Raw genomic sequence first — 11,802 nt, 5'->3', positions numbered from 1 at the left:
TCAGACAATTGCATCGAAATAGTCAAACTCAGTACCAAACGCGGAAAGTGTCTTTTCGTCACTACCATCGGTGTCGTTTGCCAGTCGGCAGGTAGAAACTCCCAGCACGGCACTTTCATCGTTCGAATAGTTTGCATCACTTTCAAAGGAAAGTCCCAGATTTTCCATTAGATATCGATTGCTCTCAAGCTCTGCCGTGCCCGTGTCGGTGTTGGCAGACGGTAGTTGAAGAATTTTCATGAGACAGCTGGACATATCGTTAAAGTCATCCATGGTGGTACGGCGCTCGCTCCCATTGGTCCCACCCAAATCCTGCACCAGATTGGAAGGTTTGTCCGCAAACACATCGTCCAGTATTAAATCGTTCGATGCGTTTGTGTACGGGTCCAGGTTAAACGCGTCCATTGTTGATAGGGCCGGTTCGGAGTATCTTCTTGAGGCAGGAATGTCGTGCTGTGTCGGTTTCCTCCGCATCGGTACGTCCGTTGGGCGCGTTCCATGATTCTTGACGTGCTTGCGCAAACTGGACGGATCGGTGTAGCGTTTGTTACACCCGGGCAGTTGACAGGCGTACGGTTTCTGTGTGGAGGAGAAAAACAGCAAACCATTAGCGTGATGGCCGTTTAGCCTCGGAGATGTTAAGACAACATCCGCACATGGCAGCAGATGCCTTACCGTATCGTAATGCGTGCGCTGATGCTTGGCACGATCCGAACTGTTGCTGAACGCCTTGGTGCAGCCTTGGAACTGGCAGTTGTACGGTCGCTCGCCCGTGTGCGATCGTTGATGGATTTTCAGATTTTCCAACCGAGAGAAAGCCTTCTTGCAACTGGGGAACTGTAAGCGCAATAAAACAGAAACGGGGTTTCATAAGATCGTCGCAGACGCAAAGGCCACTCCACTCCAGCTATTATTCAGGATTATGGCTAACTGGCACATGCATGTGCGTAACGCGTAATGCGAAAGAGCGGAAAAGGCGTAAGTTAACGTAATGCAAGCAAAAACCATAACCCGGACAAGCCGGCAAACATTGCCGGCGGCGCGATTCGTGGCTAAAAAGTTATCTCTCGCATTACTCCATGTGCACCAGATGTTTGCCAGGAGTGAACCGCTCTCGGTTCGAAGCCCCATCAGCATTACTTTCTCCAACTCCGACGCCAACTTCAGAGAAGCCTACCCGCTCGGTTCTTCCCTCACTTACCGGACATTTGTTGGGCTTTTCACCGCTGTGGACACGCATGTGGATCAGCAGCTTGTAGCGCGCATTGAACGGTCGGTGCTGCCGTGGACAGTCCAACCACTGGCATCCAAACACTTCGCCCCGCTTCGGTTCCACGTGCTGCTTCTCGATGTGGGCCACTAGCTGCTGCTGGTCCGCTAGCTCCATGTTGCAACCACTCCAGAGGCACGAACGGGGCGCTGACGCCAACGGGAAGGATTCTTCCATTTCGAGCGGTTCTTCAACCATATCCAGTGGTTCCGCTTTTGCAACCCTTGGGGAGGTTGCGGTAACGCTGGCAGCATTTCTCCAAATGTCCTTAAACTCTCGATTCGGTTTCTCCAAACCCTGGATCGGTTTGTAGTAGTTGTCCGCCGAGTAGCTGTACGAATCCTGTGCTGCGAGTGCCGCGTCCGGGCATGTTTCGACAGTGTTGCCGTTGCTGTACTGTTCCAAAAAGGAACTGTCCAAGAAATCCATAATGTAGCTCATCGATGGTTCCACGCCAGACGACGGATCGGGTTTGGAGGTCGAATTGATGCACTCAAACTGTCCACTGATCGTTCCACTGAAGGCACTCCGAATGGAGGGCAGTACGGTGGATTCCGACTTTGTTGGTGACGTCGCATCACTACTACCCATCGCCATCAGCTCTCCGTTGGATCGCTTTGGGGAGCAACTACCGGCTCCGTTCAGATTCATCAGGTTCAGCGTGAATCCGTTATCGATCCACGAATCACCGGCAGCAAACGGCGAGGAACAGGGCGACTGATTCTTGGACTGGCAGTTTGTCTCGTTGTAGTTGTAATAATCCGTCGTTGTGGTGCAACTGCTGGCGCAGCTTAGCAAACTTTGGCACGTCAGCGGTGTGCTAGCAATCGTTGCAGCTGGCGAGAGCAATATACTCGACGACGACGACTGCAGCTTCTCGATGTACTCCGGGTCAAACTTGAAGAACAGATCGTCCCCTTTGGCGGGAGTTGTATAGAAGCCACCCAGTTGTTTGAACGTGTCCGCCTGCGGTAGTTGATGAAACTGTACCGCTTCGGAAGGAAAATCATGTTCGGTGCTGTATCCCGCAAATCCCGGCACCGGTGGAGCGGAAATTGGCGTGTAGCTTTGGTGCAGCCCGTTCCGGCCACAGTCAGCACCGTACGAACCGGACTTCCCATCATTCATGCCACAGCTGATGGCACTGTAGCACACGTCCATAGCGGTATCGTCCGTAAGGCAAAAGCCATGTTTCAGATCGAACGGTTTTAAACTTGCCGCGCACAGATCGACCGTACCACCGGTCAATGCCGAAGAGGGAGTTGTCGGTGTTAAAAGTGCCATTACGATCAGTACAACTTGCTCACACAACGATGCACAACATTAATACACTTAGGAAGGAGTCTTCACGAAAGAATTCTTAAAAGTTCACTTGAGCTGATCTCACACACCACAGGCATCACACACTAAGCACGCTTTAAGCCAATAAACACGCACAATAAACTCGCACACACACGGAATGCGCACGATGGACGAGCAAAGGGAAAATACGTCCGCACCGGTCGATCGTTCGGTTGACAGTGATTCCAACGGGATCTTCGCGGGATCGCGAGTCCAACGAGATCGCGCGCGCTATACTTTTTTCCCTTCTACTGTTCGTTCCACGACGAAGTTTTCCCGAAGATCGACCATGTGTGATCGTGGTTGTTGCTTCATCTTCTCCGCGTCGTCATCAGCATGCCGCAGGATCATCGTAGTTCAGGCAGATCGTGCTCTATAGCTCCGCGGTCTATACATGATGTCTCGTCGATCACGCACCCTTACCACCCCTGGTGCGTTACTGCGCGAGCTGTAACAAACAACAAATTATACGACTGTGACAAAACCCGCCCGGTGCCCGCGGGTCACCCTCTCTGCACACCGCGCACTCGTGTCACGTTCCATTTAATCCTGTTCTTCTTCATTGGCTCACTCTTCCACGGATGGGAAAACGAAAATCCGAAGCAAAGCAGAACGATGAAAGGTTAGGTCAGGTTAAGCTACTGGAAAAACTAACCATGCAATGTGCCGCACTCGGAGGACGCATCGGGATCGTAAGGCAAATAGGGAAGACTATGAGTTAGCGAGGTGTGATTGCTTTTTTTTCAGCACACACAGTTACGGCAAGTGCCGACCGACCGATCGTGGCCCAGTTGCATCGCACAGCAACACTTCTTTTATGCTAAATAATTTTGTTGCATTTTTGCATGCGCACAAGAGTACGAGTTCTACGAATTAGACGGTGCAAGCACAAACAAAAAATGAGTTATATGCGATGGTAATGCCACCATATCTTCAATGTCCTTAAGGCAAAAGCATTGAACATCAAAAAAATGTCCCAATGTGTTGGAGAAAGCGGGAGAAAGTGTCAAGACTTTGATATGCGCGCAATTATTCTAAGCTATTCTTCTTTTCTTGATCGGTGATATTCTTCGTTTCGCGCCGCTGTGTTTGCTGATCGCTCTAGCTCTCGGCGACTTATTTATTATTTTAAACCATTTCATCACTTACGACTCACTTGTTATGATGTGCACGGATTATGAGTCGAAGTTTTTTTTTGGACTTCATTTTCCCGCCTTCTTCTTGTACCTATTAGAACTAACTTTTCCCGCCGATGTTTACCACCCGGTGAGGCCGTGCTCGGAGTGAAATTTTCTAGAGAAATGCTTATAAGAAGAAACACGACATGCGGTAGCAGCGACAAAAAGAAATCTACTTCACAGACAAATTATTCTGGACTAGAACTGGGACACGGGTTTTTTCTTTACACAAATATACCGGTACAGTGGAAACGGAAAGATACAACCAGATGGACGTTCCGCCGCATTCTTTTCTTTCTTTGAAAATGGAGTTGTACATGGAATGGAGCCTAATTTAAGTGTTATAAGAAAAATATTATTGTATGTATATTGATATATTAGTTCTATAGCACTCCGTGTTTTGTTTTCTTTATCGCAAGATCTAGCGTGTAAATTTCACTTATAAATTCATCAAAATTGTGGTGAGCATACACACGTCTAAACACTCAACACACTAATCCCCCCCCCCCCTAGTGTGTTATCTTACATGGTTAAAGGCAGTTTAAAAAAATAAAATGCTAAAATGCTTTCTCTTCGTACACTGGCGCATCATAAATCGACTACATCCATCACCAAACGGGTGTGCCGCGCTCGTGTCTCACAATCCTCCCCATCGGTGGCGTCCTGCTGGGCCGCACCACTCCCCCGTCCGACAAGTTCCGATTCGTAGATGATTTTCGATTTCCGGTTGTGCCGTTTCATGCGCGCCATAATTTCGTACATCTCCTTCAGGCCCGGGTTACGGGCGATCATCTGGTTGTAGTCCCGTTCACTATCCCTAATACTGCTGCTGGTACCGGTTGCCTCTTCGTCGGCGGAATGTTTTGGTGGATTCGGACGCCGTCGCCTTAGCGTCACCTTTCCACTTTTAATATCTGCTATCACCGAATCTAGACCTGTGGGACAAAAAAAAAACAATTCAATCAACGGGAATGTAATTACAGGTGAATTAAATTCGGCCAAATTCGGCAAACCGGAAAGGCAAGCAATCGACTATGGACATTGTACATGGAGCCAATAAAAGAAAGGGAAGAACTAGACCAGATGTGGTGTTTTAGCATGTTGGGGTTTTGGAAGTTGTGAGTAGAATAAAGATGGCCATAAACTACACATTCTTTTTGTAGAACACTGCAGACAAAGAATGAAATATTTATAGGGGATGGAGTACACACACGATGGGTAGAGTACAGCGCTACAACTCAAACACTCAAATGCGCTCTTGTTAAAGTTGTATATTAAAAAGTTTAATAAAAGTCTTCCTTTAATATTTTTACCCAGCTTTCATCGTACGTTGATGTACTGCATTTGTAGTTATTTCTTATGTGAAAATCCTCCAAAAACATTACCTTTCTCCGAGTGGCCCCCAGACGCTAACCCCTCATCAATCCTTGATACCAACCTACCAACTGCAATCACAACAGCAGCAGGTTCATTCGGTCAATTCACTATCCGACCACAAATGAACACAACCGTTAAGGACGATTTTCGTGTTCCAATGAGGGGAACGCGCAAATGTGTGTTTGCTTTGCCAAACAACAGCAAAGGCAGTTCTGTTCGAGCTTCCGTCACGATACGACCGTTCCAACTTCGATCCACAGCAAAAAAACAACCTACGGACGTAAACGACCAATGTGTCCAACAGGTGTTACGGTTGCCATGCGTGTATAGTGTGCGTGTCGTTTTAAAAGCATCCCAACCCCAAAAATACCTCATCAAAGTGCAAAGGAAAACCATAGCAAATGCAATGATTCTGCAGTGTTGCGTGTGTTGCGTGTGTGTTTGTTTGTGTTTGCTTTTTGATTAAATTTAATCCAAATTAAAATACACCAAAGAATACAGCAGAGTGGCCACAGCTAACAAAATTAGTAGATCTACGTGGTTGGTGATAATTGTTATGCATTTCTAAAGTGAGTTATGGTATAGTGCAATAGCATTACCATCTACTGTTACACTCCCTCAGAACAATACTCCACAATCATGCATGCTTCGGCCGGACAGAGGCACGTGCATTTCAATAATACTCCAAATGGCGACGGATTTAAGTTTAAAGTGTCTCTTCACGTCCACTTCCGGTCTGGCTGTTATCCCACATTTCGCATGCCCGAAGGAACATTTTGTGTACTGCGGGGGGGTTTGTGATGGAGAGGAAGGGGTTTCCGTTTTGTTTTTCCATCCTCAAGCGACCTTTCCAGCCTAGTACGAGTGGCTGACCTTTGCGTCCGGAATGTGACATCAATACGACGACAATACCGTACCGAATAGGAACGGTAGGCACGCGACACCCAGTAACGGACGCTGCGGTTCTTTAAAGAGCTTCTGGAAAACATTCTATTAGCAGAGAACTTTCCGTATACCTTTACTAGCTGACCCACTCGCGCGTACCCGGATAGTGGGATAGAAGCTTCCCATTCTTACCACCACGGGACAGTGGCACGAACATCCCAAAGGATGGTGCTGTGGAAATGTGACTGCTGTGTCAGCCAGGCAGCCGAACGGTTGCCGTTCGTACATTATCGAAGTCGCAGAGGATGGTCTGCCAACGGTATGCCATCGCTGTATCGCAAGCGAAGCATAAGCTATTAACAACAACAACCAACAAAAAAATAACAGCCGTGCGAGTCTTCGAACGGCTGAGTAATTGATTGGGTTTGCGTTACAAATATGATTATAGATCAATTTGCAAATCGAATGGTTCGGTTGCGAAACAATATACGCCCGATGGGGGAAGGAAGCAGCATGGATGGAAATGGTTTGTGTTTGTGTGCCTTTCTATCGTAAACTTTGTAAAAAAAATAGAATGTATTTGTACATTTTATGTCTTATTCCGCGAAACGACTTACTCTCGGTATGCAGTATGTTTTACTCCAAGTTTATATATCAGTATGATTAATCGATGAGTAATAAGACCTGGCCGTTCTTCTTGAACAAACAAAAAAAGAATAATCGATGAAGCAAACCGATTTAAAATATAATTGCCATATCTATATGACAAAGTTATCGAAAGTGAAACGAAAAGCTTTATACAAACAAGTTACATAATTTACCGTCCTACTGGTTGTGGTTATAGTGATGATAGCAACACAGAGGTGGATCTTTATGCTGAGCAAAACTAGGAACAACTTGTTGCGGTTTGGCTTTTGCAGTGTCTTTGCACACGCCACTCGCTCAACAGCGTCGCACTCGTTACCAATCCATCCGGTTTATTGTCCGCACTACTAGCTGTGTGTGTGTGTCCTTATGGTAAATATTCATCGGGAGCAGAAGCTAGATTCAATAACCCCTGCTGTGTTGTGGTCTTCAAAGTGAATGGCCGGTACGTGTTAGGATAGGACAGCATAGAAATAAAAAAGCCAACAGCACTGATTACCGTACGCATTACCCCACTATCAGTGCCCCTTTTATCCTAAGCGCAGTCAAGGTTTTAGCCGAAAGGTGAAGGAAGGAAATGGAAACACGTGGTTGATTTCCACGGAACTTCTACTGCCGGTACCAGGGATTACAGCGATAGAACAACAACAGATGATACGAAAACAACAACAATAAACGAGACAGGGAAACATGCAAAAAAAAGGCACACGAAGAGCGAAAATGGCAGAAAAAGTGCAGTGTGAAGTAGCGCGCGAAAACAACCGACGAGCGTTACTACGGTTACAATCGATAAATAAACCTACCTGTTGCCCGGTGCGGGCTATTTACATTCGTTATTGCTACGTGATTTAATTTCTGCTGCGAAATCGCCTCGCTTAGGCCAAGCGTTCGGTCACAGCCAGTCGTTAGGTGGTTGGTGTTAGCGAAAATGTTAGCCGGCAGCGGTGGCGCTGGTGGTGGCGGTGGTGGTGGAGGGGGAGGAAGTGGAAGTGCAGGTGCGGATGACACGACCGGCACACAGGACGAGCCGGATGGGGAAGCTTCGGTAACGCTACAGCGCCTCAGCAAAGACGCCAACGGATCGTCACTGTCCAAAACTTCGGAAATTCCGAGGATGCTCGCGGAACCAGGATTGGAACTTTGCCACTCGCGGACCCGGCTGATTCGGAGCTGCTGGCGCAAAGATTGTACCTCCGTTTCGGCCTGCTCGGCCCGCTGCAACGCTTCATCCAACTGCTGCCGAAGTCCCTCGACTTCCAGTTCAAGGGCAACGATCTGATCGTTCGTCTTGCGCTCGTGCTCTTCGCTCATGAGACTTTTCTGTTGGCCGGAACATGGGAGAAGTAGGTAATCTGCGATAAGTTTCGCCAAGCGAGAGAATGCTTTTCCGTGGTAAACATACGCATACGCTACACTATTTGTTGAGCTATGTGTGAACTTTGCAACAGAGGGAATTTGGAAGCATACTTTAAATTTTACGCTCTGTCACGGTCATTTTAAACTAGCCGAAATCACAACATTACGCTTGCTATGTGGGAACAACATCGATATCAAAATTTTGACCTTGGTTGCAGCCTATAGAATGCGCCGGTGGCAAAGCTTTACGGAGAAGCGAATTTAGAGCTCTCTGTATCAGTACACCAGCACCAGCTGTGTCAGTGCGCATCGAAAGAGGATTTTTTAACAACACTTGCAGCCTAATCAAGCCGTTATATTAATTACAGACTGATTTAGATTCCAATCACCAGTTTTATGGTTTTAATGTGAAGTAAAAATGTATACCAGAGTTATAGTAGGCGGTATCTTCTCTTGCCAAACGTTTGCAAAATAATATACTTACATAAATTCGTACTTATATACATTTGACTACACGGTCGGACCGTTATTACAAAACAAGATACTCACATATTCGATAAACTGTGCCTCATATGTTTTCCGCTGTAGCTCTATTTCCGAACGCATCTTCTGAATTTCTTCGTTTGTGCTCGTTTTCGAATCGACAGAGTCCCGATTTTGACGGACCAGCTGATCACGCTCACGTTGCACCTTGATGAATGTGTTTTCGAGTCTGAAAATTTGGAAAACAATAAACATTACTTATTGCGGTTAGAAAAGTATCGTTCTTTTACTGCACCAGGACCGTACCTTTTACTAGTATCGATTGATTCCAGCATGTTTCGTGACATGAGCCGTGCAACCTTATTCAACTCGGCGTTTTCCTCCCGCAGCTTTCGATTGGTTTCCTCGTACTGTTGCTTCTAATGGGGGATAATGGAAAACAATACAGATTAAGCATTCTATGCAGCCTACTTTAATTACTAAAACCCCATGAAAAGCGTACATTTTCCAACAATTCGGAGATTTTCTCGTTCGCCTCGTACAGCTGCAGCTCGACATTGTTCAGATAGGATTTAAGCTTTTCCATCTCGTTCAGCAGACTGTCTACCTCCGTGCCTTTGCCGCTCGCTTCAGTACCAACCACCTGGGCTCCCGTTGCACTACCACCCGGGAGCACACGAGCGGTCGCAGCAGCAGGTTGTTCTTCGTCACTTTCTGCTGCATCGGCGACGGTGATGCTTTCTTCGCCGGGCGCTGGTGTTGGAATGATTTCGGACAGCTTGCGCCTAAGACGCCGGTTTTTCTCCGTAAAGTCCGTTACTACGCGTTGCGAATTCTCCAAATCGCCAACAAGCTGTTTCACGTTATAGCTGAGCTGTTCGTTCGACTTTTCCAGCAAAACATTTCGCTTCGCCACTGAAAAGAAGCCATTTTCGAACGAGATGCTCTTATCAAAACGCTATGTTCCGGTTATTGATATAGGTGATTTCTATAAAACTTACACTGTTCGCACTTTTCCATCAACCGGTTATGGGTTTCCTTTAGCTGGACGTACTCGGACGGTGTGGCGCCTCCACCGGGTGGTGATTCTGCCTGCACGAATGAACCGAGCATGCTGCGCGTGAACGAAGGTTCATCGTCGTTTATCGAAGCCGAAGCCGAACCGACGTTCGACGACGAGTTGGATGATGAACCACCGCCGGCAATGTACAGGTGTAGCGATGTTTTGCGTTTCGGTATCGGAATGCTGCTGCGCTTCGAGGGTGATGATTGCGAACTGTCCATTGTTGAGGGAGTCCACTTGAAAACAGGGGATTGGAGTTGCTTTGCTGCGCGTCTTCAAACACCTGCAGAGATGGAAATTAAGTTGGACACAGCACAATAACTCACAGAACTCACTAACAAATTAAATTATTATCATTTTCGCCAGTAATGAGTAGAAAAAGTGCAACAAACAATGAGGTAGACGACAGACAGAAATATTTTGCATCGTAAAGTTAAACAAAGACATTGCCTATTTAAAGAAATGCTGAAAGAGCTGCCCTTGCTATGCACGTAATGGAAATATTTAATTAAAGCTGTAACAATCTGAGTCATACAAGTTTTTTTTTACATAAGCGGTTTATAGTTTGCAAAATAGAATGAGTGTTGGATGAAAGGAAACTGTAAAATTAAATTTAGCTATAAATTTTAATAACTGGACATTTTTTTAAAATTATTCACCTTTGATTAAGTTTGACATCGCTATTTTTATAACTTCTCTTTATGGTTTCATTTTCCAATTTTTCAATATATTAGCGATGATCTTTCATTATTGAATGTATGCTCTGGTACATAAGTGACCTATTTTGGATGTTACCCTTTTTTATTCTTCCTCGTTTAATTAACTCGAAGTTCTGTTTTACGACATTGTATCAAACATTTATTTATTGACAATATGATCCCATCTATGAATTAGTTTTGATGAATTGAACATAAACAATGTGGGCGTTGTTCATAAATGATCATAAATTCAATTAAAATGTATCTTATGGTGATATCTTAAGTTAGATAATTGGACCATAAGTTTATTTTTTGTTTTGTTTAACTTATTGACCACACCAGTTCAACCAGGTTGTTTTGTATGGAAAACTAAAGATTACAAAATGGCACAAACATTGACGACCACTGGCCATAATCGGCATCAGATCAAAAACCAGTATCGTATGAGTAATGGTTATCAAAATTATTGGCTCTGTTATGTTTCGCACCTTTCGATGTGAATCAACATTTTTCTGCGATCTTCCTGTTGTTGCAATAAAAAAAAGTATCAAAACAAACCAAAATCAAAACAAACAATAAAATTATAGATAAGATATTGTTGGGAATCAATCACCACGGTACTCCAACATTTCTTCGAGCAATTTTCGAGTCGTGCAGAATATTTGTGATGAAGTCACGCGTTCCCCTAAAACGATAGTCCAATGTCAATAACGGTGTCCAACTAACGTCGCGGAAGCAAAGTCCAAAAATTAAACTTAACAAATGTCCAGCCCCCGGACTAAAAAGGGGGAAAGTGCGTCAGCGGATGGGTGGTCAAGTTCTCTTGGGCGTAATATTTGCGTGCCATGAGAACGAGAAGACAAAAGAGCCGCAACCCCTACCGTGAGTTCCAACTACTCAATTATTCAATGACCGAATGTGGATCGATTTGAGGCGAATAGGTTCAACCCACGCACGACGACGGCCCACCCCCTCAAAGCGCACGATCGTTTGCAATGCAAGAAATCGCTTGCCTGTGTGTGTCCTGTGGTAAGGCAGCCCAGACCAGGCCACCAACAAACCATTTCCGTTGGCCGGTTTCATTTAATGGTCCATCTCAGCTGGAACGACCGTTCTTGACGCTATCAATACACGTTTGCGGTAAACCCACGTTACAAGCAAACACGTTTTGATCTCCGCAATGTACATTTAAGGATCTACACTGTCTCCAGGTCCGAAGTGATCCGCAGTGGTAGATCAGATCTTGATTAATTTTATCTTTTCTTCAACATGTGTTTACCAAGAACTGTACCAACACAGCAAAAGATATATGCGCCGTATGCCTTCAAATCACTACAGGAAGGCGTTTCGCAAGCAATTTTATTTACTTTCGTCCATAAATTCTTCAAATGACTCATTGTATGCAAAATCGCATTCAACACACACACATACGCACAAAGCACCGGAATGTGCACGGTTGCTAAGCAACTTGTTTCGGTGTTTCCTACGTCTCAATGGATGATAACA

General features: G+C 45.5%; 2 protein-coding genes across 2 annotated transcripts; both read right to left on the bottom strand.

The window, feature by feature from the left end:
* LOC128298340 (uncharacterized) lies at positions 1-2,554 on the bottom strand. The gene is made up of 3 exons (XM_053034089.1): positions 1,202-2,554; positions 676-837; positions 1-579 (listed from the first exon to the last, which is right to left on the bottom strand). Exons 1-3 carry the CDS (start codon positions 2,552-2,554, stop codon positions 1-3), a joined length of 2,094 nt encoding a protein of 697 aa, XP_052890049.1.
* Positions 2,555-4,133: 1,579 nt separating this feature from the next.
* LOC128297447 (shootin-1) lies at positions 4,134-9,877 on the bottom strand. Its single transcript, XM_053033084.1, has 6 exons — positions 9,537-9,877; positions 9,038-9,450; positions 8,842-8,954; positions 8,602-8,764; positions 7,500-8,016; positions 4,134-4,724 (listed from the first exon to the last, which is right to left on the bottom strand). Exons 1-6 carry the CDS (start codon positions 9,817-9,819, stop codon positions 4,378-4,380), a joined length of 1,836 nt encoding a protein of 611 aa, XP_052889044.1. The 5' UTR covers positions 9,820-9,877; the 3' UTR covers positions 4,134-4,377.
* Between the last annotated feature and the right edge of the window lie 1,925 nt (positions 9,878-11,802).

Source organism: Anopheles moucheti, chromosome 2, assembly GCF_943734755.1.
Source record: "Anopheles moucheti chromosome 2, idAnoMoucSN_F20_07, whole genome shotgun sequence".
Classification (NCBI taxonomy): Eukaryota; Metazoa; Arthropoda; class Insecta; order Diptera; family Culicidae; genus Anopheles; species Anopheles moucheti.
This window is presented reverse-complemented; position numbering and strand designations above follow the sequence as displayed.